General features: G+C 33.7%; 2 protein-coding genes across 19 annotated transcripts; both read right to left on the bottom strand.

Annotated features, from left to right (window-relative positions):
* Positions 1-9105: 9105 nt before the first annotated feature.
* Positions 9106-11054, bottom strand: LOC110882779. Its single transcript, XM_022130716.2, has 3 exons — positions 10961-11054; positions 10359-10720; positions 9106-9816 (listed from the first exon to the last, which is right to left on the bottom strand). Exons 1-3 carry the CDS (start codon positions 11052-11054, stop codon positions 9172-9174), a joined length of 1101 nt encoding a protein of 366 aa, XP_021986408.1. The 3' UTR covers positions 9106-9171.
* A 2913-nt stretch (positions 11055-13967) lies between these two features.
* LOC110885899 lies at positions 13968-20536 on the bottom strand. Of its 18 annotated transcripts, none has more exons than XR_004883735.1 (8): positions 20236-20532; positions 20124-20172; positions 19379-19450; positions 19197-19305; positions 18969-19052; positions 14602-17685; positions 14286-14349; positions 13968-14202 (listed from the first exon to the last, which is right to left on the bottom strand). XR_004883735.1 is itself a non-coding variant. In XM_022133628.2 (8 exons), the coding sequence occupies exons 4-8, from the start codon at positions 19395-19397 to the stop codon at positions 14085-14087; spliced, it is 414 nt and encodes a 137-aa protein (XP_021989320.1). In that variant the 5' UTR covers positions 19398-19450; positions 20012-20052; positions 20124-20172; positions 20236-20534; the 3' UTR covers positions 13968-14084. The 18 variants fall into 18 exon arrangements, 12 of the variants coding, with proteins under 12 accessions (XP_021989320.1, XP_021989323.1, XP_021989324.1 ...); XR_004883736.1 differs by having other exon boundaries at positions 13968-14222; positions 14618-17685; XR_004883737.1 differs by having other exon boundaries at positions 14618-17685.
* Between the last annotated feature and the right edge of the window lie 1917 nt (positions 20537-22453).

Below are 22453 nucleotides of genomic sequence, written 5' to 3'. Positions count from 1 at the left end.
GTTAATTTAAATATCGATTTTTATTTCATATAGTTTTATTTTATTTACATATTTATACATAATTTAATCATGTTAATTACAGGTGTTCCAGCCATCTTAAATACGAATGCATCTACAAATATTACAACTGGTCATACAAATGGTAATTTAAGTTGTTATAAATATTCAAATGTTTTTGCTTTACCATATGAGTATATTAATTTTTATATTGTATTACGTTTATTTTTTATCATGTATATCTTAACAAACAATCTGTTTTGCTAAACTATCTATATTTTTCCCTTACAGTTCGTAGAGGTAGAAGGCCATTATCGACAATTACTAATGGTACTAATTTACTAACTTTTTTTACTTTCCTGTTTTTCTACATTCATGTTCATTGACGTCTAGCTATTTTTTCCATATTCTTTATAAAATTAATTTTTATGTATGTTGTTGTGTTAGTTGTTGTTCCCACTGTAACACAAGATCAGGCAAGACATAGTCGAAAAATTAGGAAAGTATTATTGGATAACAAAAGATCAAAATTAGATGGATGTCCATCAAATGTTGACCATACAATTGTCATAACAACTGATTCGATACCCTCTCCTTCTATTCCGACCATTACCCAAAAATTATCTGCTTTATCTGCAGGTTAGTTTGTATTTTGTTTTTTTTTTTATTTTTAATAGCCGTATTTAAAATACCTTATTTTATTAAACTTGCATTTCACAATATGTTTAATTCAACGTTATCATATATTTATTTAATGTTATTTTTATATAATAATCTTTAATAATTTGTATATATAGATAACAGCCGCTTTAGGGAAGTAAATTTGGAGAATACAACATCTCCTCTGAGAAATAGTATATCATATTCCAATAGGAGTATACATCGCTCTCCTGATATAGAAGCAACTCCAATTGTCATTACTAATCGTACTGCATCATTCATGGGAACAAGTAAATACTTATTAACTTTTATACACTTCAATGTTTTTGTATATAAATTTATATCATGAAGATTATGTTTTTTTATATATATTATAGGCAATTTAAGTTGTGTTACGAACAACGGTACACCACCAGCAGACGTTACTCCCGGTCGTATTGCTAGCAACATTACGTCATTTAGTGGCACCTCCGGTATTCTTCAAAATTCTTCTTTTGAAAGGTTGTCATCCGGTAAACGTAAGTTAATTGGTAGGCCACGAATTACTTCTCCAATACCAATTATTGACTTTACCACATAGCAAATTGTGGTTCAAGATCCCTTGAAAGGTGTTTCAAAAGGTGCATTTCAAATAATTTGTATTCTTATGCACAAAAAGTATAAAATTTATCGATATAATGTTATCTTCTTTATTAAATAACATTGTTAACAATTTTTTTTGTTTATTTTCACAACAGATTATTTGGACCATGGTGACCAATGCGTTACTTGTGAAGTATGTAATGCAAAGTTGTGGAATGCAGAAAAAGGAAAAGGAAGAAAAAAGGATGGAAAAGTTTGTTATTTCATTTGTTGTTCTTATGGCATAGTAGAGCTTCCAGATTACAAAGATGCAAGAGGAAGTTATCGGATTCTGTTTACTAACAATGGTGATGAAAGCAAGCACTTTTTGAAAAATATTCGCCGTTACAATTCTATGTTTGCATTTACTTCAATGGGTGGTAAGGTTGATTCGACGGTTAACAGAGGCAATGGTCCTTTTTGCTTTAGAATTAGCGGCGAGAATTATCATACAATTGGAAGTCTTATGCCAATCAACGGAGCTCAACCAAAATTTTGCCAACTATACATATATGATACTGAAAACGAAATTTCAAACAGGCAATCGATATTTAGGTAAAGTCCATTTTATATGTTACCATAAATCCATTTTTTCAGATTAATAGTTCATATTTTGTTAGACTGTGAATAATCTTTGATAACAATTTTGTAACAGGGGTTCAGATGGTGCGTCTTCTTCTTCATCGGCAAATGTTGATATTAAATTGATCGAACATATAAAGGATGTACTAGACAATGACAACGAGTTGGTCAAAACTTATAGAAGAGTTAGGGATTCCTTCCAAGACAACCCTAATGTAAATGTGAAGCTTCGAATAATTGGAGCAAGAGAAAAAGATGGTCGCACGTATAACTTACCAACGGCTGGTGAGATCGCTGCTCTTATTGTTGGTGATATCGAAAATGTGGTTGACAATAGAGATATTATAGTTGAGACTCGAACAGGTGAACTAAAAAGAATTAGTGAGTTGCATCCATCATATCTTGCACTACAATATCCGATTCTGTTTCCGTACGGAGATGATGGCTACAGAATTGATATCCCTCATAGAGGTGTTGTTGATGTTGTTAATAAAACACGTCCAAAGTGTACTATGAGAGAGTTCTTTGCCTATCGTATCCAGGATCGTATAAATCAGTTTTCATTGATCCTTAATTCTAAGGGGCTTTTCCAGCAGTTCCTGGTTGACGCATATACTATGATAGAGAGCGAGAGACTTAGGTACATACGATATCAACAAAAAGATCTTAGGTCCGACACATATGAAAGTCTCCGTAATTTACGAAGTAAAGGTCAAGATGATATATCTAAAGCTGGAAAACGCATTTTTTTGCCGTCTTCTTTTACTGGTGGAGCACGATATATGATGCAAAACTATTTAGACGCTATGGCTCTGTGTAAGTGCTTTGGTTATCCAGATTATTTTATTACCATAACATGCAATCCAAAATGGCCAGAAGTTCAACGGTTTCTCAAAGACACCAATCTTAGTCCGGAAGATAGGCCTGATATCCTGTCTAGACTCTTCAAAATAAAACTCGATTCTATCTGCAAAGATTTAAAAAAGAATCATCTATTAGGCAAAGCGTCAGCAGGTAATGTTAACAAAATAATTCAATTATTAGTCATCAGAAAAACTAACACTTTGTTTTATTTTTCTGTAGTTGTTTACACTATCGAGTTCCAAAAACGTGGTTTGCCTCATGCACATTTATGCTTATTCATGGAACCTGAATTCAAATTACCTACTGTGGACCATGTTGATTCATTTATATCTGCTGAAATTCCAAACAGAGAAGAAGATCCAGAATTATTCATCCTGGTGAAAGAGTATATGATACATGGTCCATGTGGTAATGCTAGGTTGAGCTCTCCATGTATGGTAGATATGAAGTGTTCAAAAGGCTTTCCAAAAAAGTTTCAAGATCATACAACACTTGATTCAAATGGGTTTCCATTATACAGAAGGAGAAACAATGGTTCTTCTGTTGTGAAAAATAAAATTGAGCTTGATAACAGGAGTGTGGTTCCTTATAACAAAAAATTATTGAAAAGATATCAAGCTCATATCAACGTTGAATGGTGCAATCAAGCCGCGTCTATAAAATATCTTTTTAAATACATCAATAAAGGTCCTGATCGAGCCACTATAGCTGTTGCGCGTGGTGATAGTCAACCGGAAGAGCAACCACAAGACGAGATCAAAGAGTATTACGATTGCCGCTATATATCAGCTTGCGAAGCATCTTGGAGGATATTTGCTAATGAGGTACATTATAGAAGACCTTCTGTTATGAGGCTTCCATTCCATTTACCTGGCCAACAACCTGTTGTTTTCGGCCCTGACGAGGATATTAACTCCGTTCTAAACAAACCTTCAGTTAAATCTTCAATGTTTCTATCATGGATGGAACGTAATAAAGACCCAAATGACCTGTTGGCACGTACACTTACATACGTTCAGTTCCCTATTTTTTATGTATGGAAGCTTGACAAGCGAGTATGGGAACCAAGAAAAGGGAAAAAATCAATTGGCAGGATTCATTCCGTATCTCCAACTTTAGGTGAAGCGTATTTCTTGAGAATTCTTCTTAACAAGGTTAGAGGACCAACATCGTTTGACGACATTAAAACAGTTAATGGTAAAGTTTACGATACATACAGAGATGCTTGCTACGCACTTGGCCTTTTAGATGATGATTCAGAATATGTAGAGGCAATAAAAGAAGCAAATTTAACTGGAAGCGCTTCATACATTCGCAATTTATTTTCTACGATGTTGTTATCCGGTAGTCTTTCTAGACCTGAGGTTGTTTGGGAAACTTCGTGGAGATACATGGCGGACGATTTTGTTTACAGATTAGCAAAATACCATCGAGTGACAGGTACGTTTTGTTTACACTGAAATTTAGTACTTATATTTTTTTAAAAAAATAATTTGATTTGTTCATCATTATTTAAGTTAATTTATCTTATTATGATGAAATGGTTTCCGTATTCATTAGATGAATTTGTTTTCTTTCTTATTTCGTAGCGTTATCAATTCCGGATCACCAACTGAAGAACTATGTGTTGGTCGAAATTGAAAAGTTTTTATTGCGAAATAATTCTTCTTTGCGAAGATTTGAATCAATGCCATATCCAGATATGTCGTCTTCAGGTATTTCCGATTGTCGTTTGATATACGAGGAGCAGGCATATGATACAACATACCTTGGAAATCTGTACGATAGTCATTTGACAATGTTAACTGATGAACAACGCACTGTTTTTGAAGAGATTATGGCAGCAGTAAACAGTGATAACGGTCAGATTTTTTTCCTTTATGGCTATGGCGGAACAGGTAAAACTTTTCTATGGAAAACATTGTCCGCTGCAATTAGATCAAGAGGTCAAATCGTGTTAAATGTGGCTTCCAGTGGAATTGCATCGTTGTTGTTAGATGGTGGCAGGACTGCACATTCCAGGTTTAGCATACCGTTGAATCTTACTGAAGATTCCGTATGCCATATAAAACCAGAAAGTGATTTGGCTAAATTACTTCACGAGACTAAATTGATAATTTGGGATGAAGCACCTATGGTTCACAAACATGCATTTGAAGCGCTCGACAGAACAATGAATGACGTTTTCAACATTGACACATCTCTAAATTCTGAAATCCGCTTTGGAGGTAAAGTTATTGTTTTTGGAGGGGATTTTAGACAAATATTACCTGTTGTTCCAAATGGTGGCAGACAAGAGATTGTTAATGCCTCCTTATGTTCGTCTTATTTGTGGAGTAAATGTAAATTGCTAAGACTAACTAGAAACATGAGGTTAACGGTTGGAAGATCTACGGCTGATGTTGATGAAATAAATAGTTTTGGCAAATGGCTTTTGGATTTGGGTGAGGGAAACGTTGGTGGTCCAAATGATGGAGAAGCAACTATTGAAATACCACGAGATCTTTTGATTACTGATCCATCTGATCCAATTGGAAGTTTAATTGATTTTGTTTATCCATCAATCTTGCAAAACGTAGACGCCCATAACTATTTTAGTGACCGGGCCATACTTGCACCTAAAAATGAAGTTGTTCATGAGATTAATGACAGGTTGCTAGCAATGTTTCCTGGTGAAGAAAAAGAGTATCTTAGTTCTGACAGTCTTTGTCCGTCTGAAGATGTAAATTCTACACAACAAAGACTTTACTCTCCAGATGTGCTCAATGGTCTTAAAATATCTGGCCTACCTAATCATAGGTTAGTCCTTAAAGTTGGTGTTCCAGTCATGTTATTAAGAAATATTGATCAACGGAATGGATTGTGCAATGGTACAAGGCTACAAGTAAAGAAGCTGCACAACCGTGTAATAGAAGCAGAGATAATATCTGGTTCAAATATTGGTACTTGCACATATATCCCTCGATTAAACTTGATACCTTCTGATAAAAAGATTCCTTTCTCTTTTCAAAGAAGACAATTTCCACTGGCCGTATGTTTTGCAATGACCATCAACAAAAGTCAAGGTCAATCTCTTTCAAGAGTAGGTTTGTACCTCAAACAACCAGTCTTCTCTCATGGTCAGTTGTATGTTGCCTTATCAAGGGTGAAAACAAGAAATGGTGTGAAGATACTCATACTTGACAACAATGGAAAACCTACGGATAAAACAACTAATGTGGTGTATAAAGAGATATTCAACGATTTGTGATATATACGTTATAATTGTCAATAAAAAGTGATTACATGATCTGTTTAAATATGTGTATATAGTGATAACATTTAATGTAAACAACTATTATTAATCCATATTATATTTTAACAACCCGTGTAATACACGGGTCCTTAGGCTAGTACATGATATGTAAAGATTTTCTTCAATGTTTCACCCTAAAACATGAAAAAATGTCTAACACACTAAAACTAACAAACATTCTACACCAGATCTTGCAAAGTAGTTATTATTTTTGAAAGATTCTTGACCAACATCACCATTAAGTTGTTAAGGTTATAAACATGTAAATTTTTCTGGAAATAAACATTAAAAAGTTGAAGAACAAAAGGTGTGTAAAACAAACTTGAAATAAACACTAGTTTACAAGATGTGTTTAAAGGAGCCTGGATTCATCATGTCTTACTAAATCCACCTATTTTGTACTTACATAAGGTTATAGTGGTTTGATGAGGAAAAAAATGATAAAAAACATGTTGGAAATATATAAACGAAAATCAATACCGAAAACCCAAAAGGAAAGCCAAAAGAGTGGAAATCCTAACTACGGGTCTTGAAACTTTTTAAAGTATCTTTAGGATGTCAAAAGAATATTGTCGACCAAAAATCATATTCTTTTAAAGTGTCTAGCTATTTTAATAATTTAAAGTTAATTACACAGATGGACCCTGTGGTTTATAACTAGTTTAATCTTTGGGTACTAACTTTTTTTAAAAGGTTTGGGTTTTATGGTTTTAATTTTGTAACCCCCTTGGGTACTAACATCAAAATTATCAATATAATGACTAAAATACCCTTCCATTCTTTTTAATTTTATCAATGTAACACCTTTGTGTACTAACACCTAATTTTATTTAAGTTTAAATCAATTTTACAAAATCTATTTTTTTATTTTCATCTTTTTATTATATCTCTTAATTAACATAAAATCCATTTATTTTTTTATTTTTTTATTTATAAATATAAATTAAAAAAGTTAGAAAACGTCTGCTCCGTTTTTTATTTATTAATAATATTACTAAATAATACTAGATAAATATCTGACTAATATTATAACTATATAAAAACTCTTTAAAATATAAATTAAATAATGAAACAAATGATATAATAAGTATCTATTAAAATACATAGCAATCTTGAAAACACACGAATATAATATCTGAAAATTAGTTAAATTAATATATCAAGATATGTAGCATAATCGAAAAAAACTGTTTAAAAATAACTGCAACTAATTTAATATATTTTGTAGTAAAATCGTAAAAATGTATATCTAATCTGATTTGTTTGTTACGATCAATTACTTGACACATTTTGAGACGGTGTGATTAAACCATGACGTCTCTATTTATTTGTGTATATATGTTCTTAGGAAACACTTTAGTTCTGATGAGATACAGTCTTTTATTATTATTGTTATTGGTTTTATATTATTTAATCCAATATATTTAAAATTAAAAAAAATTAAAACTAAGTTTTAGACATTAAACACGTGTAATATACGGAGTTTTAACCTAATATCTTAATAATAATTTATTTGCACATTACCAACTATTATTATACCTATTGAATTTTTTATTATTTAAGATTTTGAGCAACTTCTATCGTGCTAAATTATTTATCATTTCTTAAAAAATTATATATAAATATTTATAAATAAAAAATAAATAGAATTTATGTTAATTAAGAGATATAATAAAAAGATGAAAATAAAAAAATAGATTTTGTAAAATTGATTTAAACTTAAATAAAATTAGGTGTTCATACCCAAAGGTGTTACATTCATAAAATTAAGAGTGAATTGCAAGTTTTGTTCTTTATCTTTAGGCCATTTTGCAAGTTTTGTCCTTTATCTTTAAATTTGACGAGTTTTGTCATTTATGTTTGAAAATCAAGCACGTTTTACCCTTTGGGCCTTAAAAATCAAGCACGTTTTGTCTCTTATGTTTAAAAATCAATCACGTTTTGTCCTTTATGTTCAAAAAATCAAGCACGTTTTGTCCTTAAAAATCAAGCACGTTTTGCCCCAAAGGGTAAAACGTGCTTGATTTTCAAACATAAAGGACAAAACTCGTCAAATTTAAACATAAAGAACAAAACTTGCAAAATGACCTAAAGATAAAGGACAAAACTTGCAATTGACTCTAAAATTAAAAAGAATAGTAGTCATTATATTGATAATTTTGGTGTTACTACCCAAAGGTGTTACAAAACTGAAACCATAAAACCTAAATCTGTTAAAAAAAGTTAATACCCAAATATGAAACTAGCTATAAACCACAGGGTCCATCTGTGTAATTAACTCAATAATTTAAGAGCATAACTAACCATAAAAAATAAATAAAATCCTTAGACTACCCCTAAAATTTCCATTGTTTTACAATAATAATATTAATTATTATAAGCTTATGAAGCAAAAATCAAGTGAAAATAATTAGAGAAATATGGTTTTGATTAATGGCTTAAATATACATTTTAAAGACTTTAACCTATGTTTTCTTAACCCAAATACTAAAAATATTATAAATAGTATTTTTTTTTTTTCCAGAAACTTATAAGGTCAAAAATGATTTCTGGATTTTTTTTTTTTTTTTGAATTATTTGGGTATTGGAAGTATTTATAGTGAATTTGGAGCTTAACGAGTATTTAAAACAACATTTATTTCAAAACCATCATCTATAAATTATGGAAATAAACCCTACAAGTTTTTAAGTCTAAAATAGTCTATCTTGATGTATCAAAACTATTTTTAAAATATAACAAAGGTTTGGAGTCATTTGGTCAAAGACGGTTATAAATGGTAAAACCGACAAGTGTTGAAACATAACCGACAAGCCTTAAAACTTGTAACACTTTTTACAAAACACTTCTTCACATCACAAGACTGATTTGGTGTGAAGTTATTCATGACATAAATACTTAGGGGACTAGGGGTGGAATCACTAGTGATGGATTCTATCACTCTCACTCTCCAATCAAATCATGACATGTCATCAACCATATTTCTATCACTAGTGATAGAAATGTAGGAGGGGTGGAATCACTAGTGATGGAATTCTATCACTCCCATTTTTTTTAATTTTCATTTTAAAATTAGAAAATAAAAATAAAACACTAAATTATAAATTTCATTAAACTTTAAAAAAAAATTACATAACCAAATAAAAAAAAACAACTAAACCGATGGCATCTCCCAACCCCACTTTGCGCAAATCGCGCGCTTTTGTTCGATGACAATTGACTTGAACGGTTCGTCGAGATGGGCGTGTTTTTCACACAAGATTTTTAAATCATTTTGTCTTTCGATCGTTTTCAAGTGTTCCTTGTACGCCTGCTCCCGTTCAACTTTTAGGGTCATCATTGTTTCTTTTCTTTGTTCGGCCTTCTTGTATTGGGTCATTTTCTCCTCTTCGATTCTAAAGATCGACTCCGCCACCGCCTCCTTCCCTTTGCTTGACGAATCACCACCTCGTCTGCGTCGTGGCCTTGTGGGTGTATCTTCCTCAACGGGCTCGTCAAGGGGTTGATCGGGTTCGTCTAGAGGCTCGTCGTTTAAGTTCATTTGGGGCAAGTTATCCGACGCGGAAGTCGTGTAGTTCCCCGAATCGGATGTCTTTGATCTTTTCGAACCGCCTCGATTTTTTGGAGCCGTAGGACCACGCGTGTCAACCAACTCAACGGGGACCCACTTCGGGTGATGTCTCGCAACTTCCCATGCCGCCACGTGTGGAAAAGTTCTCTTATGGTACGTTGTGCAATACATTTCGGTGGCTTGTTGCATGATCGTCGCCTCGCTCGCTCCACTTTGTGGGTTTCGGCTCTACAAAAAAAATAAAATGTTATAAAACTGTTTTTTTATAAACTGTTTTTTAATAAACTGTTTTTTATAAAAAAACTGTTTTTTTTATAAAAAACTGTTTTTTTTAATAAACTGTTTTTATAAACTGTTTTTTATATAAAACTGTGTTTTTTTTATAAAAAACTGTTATTTTTTTATAAACTGTTTTTGTAAACTGTTTTTTATGTAAAACTGTTTTTTATAAAAACTGTTTTTTTTTATAAACTGTTTTTTAATAAACTGTTTTTTATAAAAAACTGTTATTTTTTTTATAAACTGTTTTTGTAAACTGTTTTTTATATAAAACTGTTTTTTTATAATAACTGTTTTTTTTATAAACTGTTTTTTAATAAACTGTTTTTTTATAAAAAACTGATTTTTTATAAACTAGTTTTGTAAATTGTTTTTTATAAAAAACTGTTTTTTTTTATAAAAAACTGTTTTTTTTATAAACTTTTTCAATATAAACAGTTTTTTATAAATAAAACTGTTTTTTTTACTTTTTTGTTAATAAAAAAACATACCTTTTGAATGAAACAAGCGTTGAACTGGCTAATTTTCCGGTTCAAATCCGTCCACTTCGACGTCATTTTGTCCATGTTTCGGACCCTTGCACCGGGAAGTTTCATAAAATGATTAATAACCCGTCTCCAAAACGCATCCCTTCGTTGCTCGTTCCCGTGTTTCCTACTCTCCGAGATGTGCAAATACGCCTTCGTCAACGAGACCTCCTCCTCGCTCGTCCAAGGTTGTCGGCCGATTGGAACGATTTCTTGAACCTCAACATTTTGTTCTTCTTCCTCTTCCTCTTCCTCTTCCTCCGCTTCTTCTTCCTCTTCCTCGTCCTCGTCAAGACTTGGTTGTGGTTCACGTGGTCCATTCCACGCTTTTGCAAAATGATGAATGAGGGTGTTGTCTTCTAGTAGTGGGTCGAGTGTGTGGGGTTGGGTTTGATACGTTTGCGATTGAAATTGGTGAGGTTGAAACGGTGGAACGAACGGTTGGTTATGGTACGTTTGCGATTGAAAGGGTGGATATTGTTGGGTTTGAAAGGGTGGATATTGTTGGGTTTGAAAGGGTGGGACTTGGTCGGGTTCGTCTTGCAACCTAAATCGAGCGGGCTCACCAAGATTCGCTCGAACCTTGGGCCTTATTTTCTTCGTACCCGAACCGCCACCTCTTTTTTTCGATCCACTACCTCTCTTGCTTGAACCTTCCATATTTCTTGTAAAAATGAGTGTGAAAATAGTTGAGAGTTTTTTGAATTTTTTGTATTGAGTGTGAGAATTGTTGAGAGGTTTTTTGTATTGAGTGTATTGAAAATGTGGGATTTTATATAAAAAAAACAATATTCAAACGGTCAAAAAATGGAACAAACGGTCAAAAAGGCAACGTTCAAAAAATAAAACGGTCAAAAAATGGAAACTTCAACGCGTGCTCAGGTTAACGCGTTAAAAGTTCCACGCGTGGTGGGACTAGTGGCGGCGGTGTAGCGTTTTGGAATAACGCGTGATCAAGGGCGATAACGGGACCGCCCCGTCCCCTCTTAGAAATGAAGTCGTATTTAGACAGGTTATCCCAAACACTACGAGGATCTTAGACGAGATTAAATCGATGGCGTATCTATGGATTAAGAGTAGGTCAAAAGTGGTGACATTAACATGGGAGGATTGGAGTCGATTTAATTTGGGCATTATGTGATGATGTAATTGTATAGTTTTTGGTGTCGAACGTTGTATACTTTGGTGGGTAGCATCTTGCTACATTGAATAAAATTTTTGTCGGCCGTTAAAAAAAAAAAAAAAAACTTAGAAATTAAAAGTATAAAACATAACCAAAACCCTAGTTTTTAGAATAAACACTACAAAGTTTTGATTTAACGAACACCGACTATTAACCCCATCAACACTATGTGCACTTTGTTTAGGGGGAAGTCCTAGTCATGTGTCGGTCAAATTAGATCTGATGTGTTATTTGTGCATATAAGCTTGTGGGTAAATGAGTAGCAAACTTACCGTATTCTACAACTACAAGGAGTACTATTGACCTGTGAGTTTCACGACCCCTTTTTATACTTGGTTTATACTTTTTTTTTTTGGGGGGGGGGGATGCAAAACAACACTTTTTATAATTATCCACAATATATAGTATTTCACAAGTAGTTGTCACCACACATAAGTCCCTAATAACCATTAGCTTTCAAGAGAAATTTTCCCTCTATAATTTATCAAATTTGGTGGCTCACAGTAAAACAGTAAAACACTGTTCAATTTCTCTCTCTCTACCTTCTCTCTTTCTCTCATTCGTTCTCAAATTCTCTTTCCACTTTCTTTCTCTTTCCTTCTCTCATCCCTTCTTTTATGTAACTTTCTCAGATTTCTCTCTACTAACTATGAGAAAGAAAATGACGATGAAAGTTGGAGGCTTTTTGACAAGAATGCGTTGAGAGTGCATGACTGCACGCCACCGGTGACCACCACTACCGCAAATGCTAACACCACCTCCGACACCAAAAAGTTGTAGAAATGGTGGTTCTTTCTAGATGGATCCGACGACGGCAAAAACATAGGTCAGGTCTAGCAACGACGGCTGATATGTTTAGGGTTCCGGTCGCAAACCCATTTATCTAAAAAGTATCCAACAACCAGATTTCATGATGTATGTTGACAATCAACAGTGGGTTAGGGTAGAAGGTGGAAGAGATAATGGTGAGGCGGGGGTTCCATTTTCAGATCTCACCACCACCACTAATGTGAAAGTATGTGTGTGGGTTCGTTTGTGTTGTTACGGTTAGGGAAAGACATTATAGAGAGAGAAGCGAAGTATGCCAGAATTTCTATAATGTCATCACTTTCTAAATCCCTCCTTTCATTTTAGACATATTTAGAGCATTCACATCCAACCCCTTAAAATTATACATACATTCCACTAAAAAACAACTCCTATATCAATATATTTCCACTAAAAACAAATACTTTTTCTCTCTCCTTTTCAATTAAATAATATTTTTATACCTTTATCATTACATTTTTCTCTCTCCTTCACTCACAACCACTTTCAATATATATTAAAAAATTATAGTGAGTGAACAGTGTCCCTCCAAATATACAGATAACAGTAACATTTTCTCTCTCCTCCACTCACAACCACTTTTTATACTTTTTATATTTTAAAAACACCACACTGAGAATATGATGCCTTGGATGTGAATGCTTTTGATCATATTACATATCCAATCCTAGAGTTATTTAGATATAATAATAGATAAATTTATATCACAAACAACAAAAACTTGAATATGTTTAAGGAAAAGACAAAAGAAACCAGTAAGTACCTTTTCTTTAATCAATTTCTAAATAAATTTAACTTATTAATGTCATATGCACAAATAAATAAGTAAAAATGATATTTAAATTTATATTTTCATAAATTACGGATATGAATTTTATATTAAGAGACTAAAAGATAAATTAATTTTATTACTATCTTGAATGACTGAAGGCATTTGTATTTAAATGATTTAGATGTCGTTCGCAAAGATATAACAGCCTAACAAAGAAAGGAAGTCATCACAGTATACCAATTTTACGTCATTTTTTTTTTTTCATTTTGATGTCGAATTATTAAAATTTTATTTTTGTATCGATCTCATTTTGCGAGTAAACACTCCGCAACGCACATGCGTGGTTCAACGATTTTAAGTCTACTTTTTGTTCGGTTTAACGGTTTCGCCGCAACGCGCGGGTCCTTAAAACTCGTTATATTATCCAAATACAACTAGTTTAATACTCGTCCGTTGGACGGCTTACGCTAACAACGTAACAAACAAAGATAATGTATATTGAGGGTGTTCGGGAACGTTTCTCCTTTTCTTCTTTTCCATATCCTTTTTTGAAAAGGTTGCAACCATCTAACTTTTCATTTTCTTCTTTTCAAACCACTAAAACTCATTCTCAACACATTATCCAAACACTACAAAAATGACCTATTAACTTTACGAAATCAAAAACTTAAAAGGAGCTAAAAAAAAAAACAATCTCAAACACCAACATTAAGTGGACACAAGTCTAAACAACATTATAAACAAAAGCACCATTTATAATTTATAATTATAAAAGAAAAACAAAGGTGAATAGTGTACAACCACAAAACAATATAAAATAAAAGTGACAGAGTGTTAAAACATGAAATGGTGTCATTTTAATGCAAAAGTAAACGGTAGACAACACTATGGGAAAGTGTTGTAACACTCAAACATGGTTTACTCCCTCAATTTTTTTGGCTTTTGGATCGTCCTCTTTAACCTCAAAGGTGGCCTCTTTTCGACTTGTTGACTTGATGCATGTTGACTTGCTACATTGTGGACATCTGTGAATTTTGGTGTACATCTAGCATCATCAAAAAGATTAAATAATCTTCAGAAAAATACAACACATAAAAGCAGATGACACCTTATTATAATGCAAGTCTCTTGATACAATCCCGTAAGCATCAAGTATCAACAGCCTTATGTACCTAGAATATAATTCAACTGGTCAGAAAACAATAACAATAACAATAACAACAACAACAACAACAACAACAACAACAACAACAACAACAACAACAACAACAACAACAACAACAACAACAACAACAACAACAACAACAACAATAATAATAATAATAATAATAATGGTCTTCAAAAATTGAACTCAAAAACTGTTTTTTTTAATATTTTATTGATTATAATTTCCTGCGGACCCAAAAGTATAATAGCATCACAACCTAGTCAAATAAATACCCTTTTCCACTTTCCTAGGGGTACCAACATAGCCAAATAAAGAATTATCATGTGGCGAGCCTGCATTCAACAAATTACGAGTACAAAACATATTTCAAAGGAAAATACATAAACCAAATAGTTTCTTGATAGTAGATGTGAAATATTGGCGGGTTGGATAACAGGTCAAACTGGGCCATCGCGATAGATTGATGATAATGGCATATCCTTGCCAATTGAGTCGAGAAACCTTGTTGCTACATGAATAAGCATGCGTTCTCTTACTGGCTGACCTGGTGTAGGTGACACTGTTTGACTGTATAAATTTTAAAATTTATTGGCCATTACAAAATCTACACATAAAAAATCTTTTAAAGAAAAAAAAGTTACCTAAACTTCAAAGTATATGTACGTGCTTCAGCATTGCAAGAAGAAGTAACCTTAATTGTTACATACCTGAAATGTGCCGTGAGCTTCTATAATGTGCGACTTGATGTCATCCTTATTTCTTCATTTTTAAATATGATATAAAATATAGTTTATGACTAATAATCTTATTCTAAGTTGTTCATTTTTATCGAAACCTTTCCATACTAGAAGATTAAGTATTACATCACTATAAAGTCTAATATATAATATTTAGACCATAGAAGTCAATCTCCGCATAGGAGTCATGTCTACTTATTATATAATACTCTAATTTACAACAATACGGTGCAATGAAGGTAATACATTTTGCTTCCAATGTTGTACAATGGTTTTGAGAAAACCATGGGTATTGGCTGTTTGTGTTCTTAGTTTCTCTATCCTCACCCTCATCACCACTCCGACACCACCCCTTCACCCCACATCAACCAAAACACTCATCCCTTCCCTTCCTCCTCTTATATCAGAGTCAAAACTGACATTAGGGTTTACTGATCGAAGATGGGGGACGACCGTACACTCAGAGATCGGATGGGGGACGACCGTACGCTCAGAGATCGATCGATATGCTGGAAGCGAAGCTTACTGGACCTATAAACAAGAAACATCCGGTACTGGAAGCGAAGATGGGGGACGACCGTATGCTCAGAGATCCATCGATATGCCCTACGCTGCTAATTTTTCACCGGTAATCGGTAAGCCCTAATATTTGTGTGCTTCAACTTTTCTTAATTTTTGTGTTATGTTGTGAGTTAGTTTTGATATTGGAAGGATTAAGGCTCTGGATGTCAAGTATTTTTTTGCTCTCTTCAATATGGCAGGTTTACTTTACAGTTCTGAATATGTAGTTACCACCCATCATCACTGTGTACTAAGTGTGTGATTTTTGTTTCCAAGATAACCCAAAAGTTTGATATATTGGGGATGTAACTCAAAGAGTGCAGGATCAACCATAAGTTTGGAATGAAAAGAAGACAAACCGAAGAGCAGACAATGGTTTAGTGAATTTAAAACGAGTGGATTATGGAGTTGAACTCATCCTGTTATCTTTTATGGATTTTTTATGGTTTATGAAGATCTTAAAATAACATGGTTTTATATATTTGTTTTCTAAGACAGCCTGAAGTATATGAGAATCTTATAGGAGTGCAAAGAGTTTTGAAATCAAACTAAGATGTTGTGCGGATCCTAAGGTTACTATTCATATTACTAATATTCGCAATGTGGAAAAAAAATAAACTTTAATGTAATATATAAGAAATGAATTGCCTATGATATTCTGTGATCTTATTAAGCAGGCATTGAGGAGGCTTGCTCAGAATAGAGAAGCAGCAAAAGGTTAGGAATTTAAATAGAATAATTTGTCCAATTAACGTTTCATATTTTTTGTGTTTGGGGATAATTTATTTCATGATTTTGTGCGCATTTGTTTTTTTTTTTTTTTTTTTCTACAGGCTTACGTTCAGCATCTAGAATCAAGCAAAATTTAACTTACTCAAGTGAAACAAGAGTTGGCATGAGCTAGATCTCAGGTGACCATTATTTATTATATAATGCAATTGTTAAGCTACTTTAATATAAATAAATATTGTTGGTACTTTTCAAAGATTTATGTGTTGATTTTGTATTGCTCTTTTCATTTTAGGGGGTTTTTCTGGGTGGAGTTCTTGGAGCTGATCATGGAGTCCCTCTCGGCATGAGTAACATAAGCTCTGGTACGCCAGCATTTGACAGCATTTGACATGGACATATCAGATTTCATAAAGAATGCCAAATGTTACTTTGTCCGTGATTTTTGTGTCCGATTATAACATGATGCAATAATTATAATATTTACTAAAATAGTTTTTTCTTTTACGGATGGGCTGCATACATTGCTTGCGCTATTCTTCTGATTTTAAAGCTAATATTTGTTCAAGAAAGCTTGCTTTGCTCTGCCAAAAGGTAAAAATGAACAATCATCATGATTTTCTTAAGACCTATACTAGAAGCTTTTTTCGATTGTTATATAATTATTTTACATGTAGGCATGTGGGGTGATGGATCAGATGGCTTCTGCATGTGGCAAAGCTAACAAGTGCTTCTTGCAATAGTTTGCTAGGCACATGATTCCAACATCAAGCAAGAATTTCTTGTCATGTAGGTTGGAAAAGGTGTCAAAAGACTAATTCGTGTTTTAGTTTAACTTATTGGAAGATAGACATGCCAAATTTTGTAAAAGACGGTTATTTTAACACTAAATTAAACTACGCTTTGTATTTATTCTTCACGAAGTACGTGGTGGCACAGTTTCACGCCCCCCGCCGCAACGCGGGGGAGCTTAATCCTAGTTAGGGCTGATCAGTATACGGTTCAGAACTGCTAGAACCGGGGAACCGAACCGGAACCGCTAGATCCAAACCGTATTTTTGGATATAGGGTCCGGTTCCGGTTCTTAGATTTGGGTAAAAACGGTTCCCGGTTCGGTTCTGGTTAAAGAACCGCTAGAACCAGTTGGGATTATAAATATTTAAAACCCTATTTTATTAATGGGCTTTTCAACATCATACGACCATCCTAATTCTTATATTCATTCCACGATCTCATCTTTCATCTTCTAATTCTTCTCCATCTCTCAACCCTAACCCTAATTGCTATCATACAAGTTCATCTCCATCAACAACCTGCAAATATAGATACGTTATTCTACATGACCTTTTTTATGATTGCATATATTTTCTTTCTAGATATTTGCTTTCTGATACATATAGTTTTCTGTATGTGAAAATAAAAATTGAACAAAAATAATCAAATCAATGTTGATCGCATTGTAAATGTGTATATAAATAGTGTATCGCTTGTTTGAATTGTCAACACGATGGTTGTAATAGTTTTATTTAGAGATTGTTTATGGATTGAAATTTTTTATTGTTGTTTTGCTACTTTTATTTTGGTTGGTTTGAACTTTGAATGTTGCAACTCTTAGTTAATGTTTTAAATGGTTTGATTCGTTTCTATTGAATTGTTAATTTTAGGATTTAATTCTCAACTGGTTCCCATGAGAACCGTTTACACGAGAACCGTTTAACCGGTTCGGAACCGAACCGGAACCGTTATAATACGGTTCGGTTCTGGTTCTTAAATTTAATAATTAACGGTTCCGATTCGGTTCCGGTTTGATTCGGTTCGGTCCGGTTCTGAACCGTTGCACAGCCTTAATCCTAGTTTAGAGATTTAAATTGCAAAAATAGCCTTATATAATAAGACCATCATAATCAGTTTTCTTACTATTGCTCCTATATTGATCATTTAAAAAGGAATATTTGACTCCTTAATATTTAGATAATCAATAACCCAGTATATTAAAGCAAATTAATAGATGATCGCTTTCAAGACCATATATCTATAAATAGATATTGGGTTTTAAAGAAAAAGGCGAGGCAGCGCCAAATAAGTTGTACGTACAACCAAGGGCGTATCTTAAGAGGGGCCGGGAGGGGCGCCCGACCCTTCGAACTTTTCGTTCAGTAGTGTTATATATGTAGTTTTCGAATAGAAATTTTTGGGTATATACGTTTTCGACCCCCCGGTTCTATAGAAATTTTTGGGTATATACGTTTTCGACCCCCCCGTTTTCATGGTCAAGCTTCGCCACTGCGTACAACCAAAAGCAGCATGTCTCTCGCCTCTTTTACAAATCAAACTTCTTCATCCCGCAAAGGATTCATTATCTTTTCATCTTGTTAGTTTTTTTTACACATCAGCCTCACATAGGTTGCTATTTTCTAGATTTTACGAGCCGGGGCGCCATGGATGCAGCCTCTAACACCTCATGCGAGCTTTTAAAGCCGAGAAATATATAATATATGATTGGAATATGAACTATAACAGATTAGCATTTCTAAATGTTATTTATAAACAATACCTCAACATAATAACTGATGGAATAAATTAGCTGAAATCTAACCTTGGATTTGGGGATAACCTTAACAGCAACCTCATGGTATACCCAAAATACCCCAACAGAATCAATGATCTGCAAATAACGGGTCTGCAAATAATCGGTGGAATGGTCTATAAGAACTTATTTAAAAGCTTACAACGATGAAGTGTATGGTTTTCAGTTTTGACTACATACTTAACTACTTATATAGTTTGCAACAAAAAAAGACATTAATAAAAAGGCCTAACGAACCTTTTCTCCCAACGATTTGCACTAAAAAGAAGATGGATTGTGTGATCATCAAACTGCGATTGGTTGGAAAGATACAATGAAATCATTTTGCCCACAACATTATCTCTATCTGGAAACGAACGAAACCGATCAATTTAACAACAATAAGTATCAGATGCAAATTGAAGATAAACGAAACCTACGGTTGCTAGAACCGAACATAATTCCCTTCTGTTACTTCACTGCGTGTTCGACACCAAGCTTCCAATCTCAAACTATGCAAAAAAAAAGTAAACATATACAAATTAACAAACAAATAACTCCAAAAGAACGAAACCGATCGATTCAAAGAAAAAAACTTATAAATCACGCAGCAAAAAACAAAATCTATCCACTATGTACAACGGAATCATAATTTCTTCAATCTTAACCACGATTCGTGTCTGATCTTATCATCCTAGTGTTCAAAAGTGTATTTTTATACATACATCTTCATAAATCATTTTCTTATAAACTTAAATTAATATGTAAATATAAAACTTTGCTGATATTTAAAACATGAATAAGTAATAAAACTCTACAAACCAACCAAAGACTATAAAGTACCCATTTTGATATATCCAGCAAAGTTATGCCCAAAATTAAATAACCGAGGGAATGAACTGTGTTGATATATCCACAACGGTTTTATCAGTCAAAATCTCTCGACTTTACCAAGTTTCTACTGATATCCAAGACATTTCATCAAACAGGTGTCGGTTGTTACAAATAACTCAACCTAAACCCTAAACTCTGAATACTAATGCTAAAAGTTCGGATGAAAAGAGAAATAAGACCTGCAAATTACTCAAAATCCACCGCCATATACGAAGAAAACCTTACAAATACATCAATAACAAATTTCAAAAAACAAAAAACTGAAAATAACCCGACAGATTATGTACTTACGGAGCTGGGTGAACCGAATGGAAGGTGAAGAAGATGAAGAGAAAAACTTCTACAACACACACAAAGAAGATCAAATTCACAAATGTTTTACAACAATTAACATACAACATACCTTGATTTCATGAGCGATTACACAGGGTGCTTCAATTATCGGAGTGCAATTGAGAGATTCGAGGAACCGGTGCTCTAAATCGACAACTTTGATGTTGCGATGACAGAGATGATTGGAATCGGTCTTGCTACAAAATGATGCTTCACTTTTACTTTTCAAAGCGTAATGGATTTTGATAGATAGCGATGGAGGGGAATGGGGCAAAAACACAGGTTTGGGATCCCTATTAAAAGGAAGGGTATATGGAAGTTACAGGAAACGTGGGGAAGGGACGTGGGAGATATCAACCCTGAAACCATTCGTAACTTCCTTATTTTTGGAGGAGAAAAATGCAATTTGCGTCCCTGTGGTATGTGTGAAACATTAACCCGAGCCCCTAAATTCATTTTTTGGTTTTTTGAGCCTCTGAGCTTATAAATTCATAACAGTTTGAATCCCTTTGTCACACTTCCGTCTGTTTGACTGTTTAAGCTAGGGGTAAGACCGTCTTTTGGATTTCTTTCCCTTCTAAAAACCCAAAAATTCATTATTAAGCCCTAATTAAGTCCCGCCAAAAACACATTGCTACTCAAATCAATAGTTTCCAAATTGGTTAAACTAAAAAGTGAAACTGGAATCATACCCTTAAGGAAATTATGAGAAAGATTGAGTGTTCTAAGCTTATCTAAACTGGAAATCTGATCAGAAAACCCGCTGGTTAATCGCTTATTCGAAAGTTCAAGATTAACAATCCTGCCGGAAACAGAATCACAAAAAATTCCCACCCAATTACAGCAACTTGAATTTGAAACAAACCATCCATCAATTGGGGATTCCAATTCTTGCATAAATCCTTTTAACCCACTGAAATCACTGGGATTACATGTCAGGTTTTGTGAATTCACAAGAACCTGCAAACACCCAATAAAAAAACAAAGATACCCATATCTTTTCTACATAAACCATCTCAGAAAACATGAAATTGAAGCAAGAATTCACAACAAGATGTGAACTTTTTCACAAACCCTTGTGGATTTCAAGGTTTTCTAATGTGGGTCGATTGAATCTTGACTGAAATTGAAGCAGAAATTCACAACAAGATGTGAACTTTTTCACAGACCCGTTTGGAATTCAAGATTTTTTCATGTTGGTCAATTGAATCTTGACTGAAAATTGAAGCAGAAATTCACAACAAGATGCAAACTTTTTCACAAACCCGTGTGGAAATCAAGGTTTACTAATGTGGGTCGGTTGAATCTTGGATAAAAATTGAGAAAAAAAAGATGATTGATGAGAAGATTGTTGGGGCAAAGATGAAGATCATGAAGAAAAAGATAATGAGGAACACAGGTAACTTGTTTGGTCCATAAAGGAGGTGGGTTTTTGATATTCTAGTTTGAGAAAAATGCTTCCCTGTGGATGTGTGGATCAGTTTGATCAATTTAGGGTATAAAGGACATTTCACAATAGTCAAACAGTCAAACAGACGGAACTCAGATGGAAGGACTCAGAGTGTTATGAATTTATAAGCTCGGGGGCTCAAAAAACCAAAAAATGAATTTAGGTGTGACAACTCGTATTTTAGGGCTTTTCGTGGTGCGCTAATGTAATTTATATGTACAATGCTTGACTGGTGAATGTGGTAATTCTTAAACTGAATGCTTATGAGTTGTTTATGTACTTGCTTCCTTTGCATGTTAGTATGTAATATAGTCTACGTGAATCGTGTATGTAGTGACCAATGTGTTGATGTGTTAGTAAACGATTGTGAATATTAGGGGGTTATGTGAATTCATGAGAATGAATATTTAACTCACATCAAGTATCAGGATCACACATCACCTTCCCGACCACACACTCCATGGCCGAATGGATTTGTTATCGACCCAAAACCCCCATCTCTTATACTTTGATTCGTGGCCCAAATGAAGCCCAACAGTGAGCCGAGGTGTTATTTTTGTGAGTATGCGTACGTACTCATATTTTGCAAACACCATCAAACCCTAAAACACTTCCTCTCATCCTTTCTCACAAACCGTCGGCTGCCCCCTTTTTGGATCGGAGCATTCTACTTTCCCCTTGGCAAGCACTTCAACTCTAGTTCTAGTTCACCCTCTTCAATCTCTCGGTTAGTATTGACATGCTATTTTAATTCTTGACTTCTCGTTCTCATCTATGTGCAACTTGTGCGATGATTGACAAAGAAATTAGAAATCATGTTCGAATCATATAAGATCAG

Source organism: Helianthus annuus, chromosome 16 (genome assembly GCF_002127325.2).
Source record: "Helianthus annuus cultivar XRQ/B chromosome 16, HanXRQr2.0-SUNRISE, whole genome shotgun sequence".
Classification (NCBI taxonomy): domain Eukaryota; kingdom Viridiplantae; phylum Streptophyta; class Magnoliopsida; order Asterales; family Asteraceae; genus Helianthus; species Helianthus annuus.
The sequence above is the reverse complement of the archived record's forward strand: the minus strand, read 5'-3'. Positions and strand labels throughout refer to the sequence as shown.

Coding starts and splice junctions, on each gene's coding strand:
- LOC110882779 (XM_022130716.2), bottom strand. CDS start 11,054: ATGGAAGGTTCAAGCAAGAGAGGTAGTGGATCGAAAAAAAGAGGTGGC. Junction 10,721..10,960: donor CAAGGTTCGAGCGAATCTTG/GTGAGCCCGCTC, acceptor ATTTTGCAAAAG/CGTGGAATGGACCACGTGAA. Junction 9,817..10,358: donor ACGCTTGTTTCATTCAAAAG/GTATGTTTTTTT, acceptor TTTTTTTTGTAG/AGCCGAAACCCACAAAGTGG.
- LOC110885899 (XM_035985234.1), bottom strand. Junction 19,053..19,196: donor GCAAATCGTTGGGAGAAAAG/GTTCGTTAGGCC, acceptor GATTATTTGCAG/ACCCGTTATTTGCAGATCAT. Junction 14,350..18,968: donor AGGTTATCCCCAAATCCAAG/GTTAGATTTCAG, acceptor ATTATATTCTAG/GTACATAAGGCTGTTGATAC.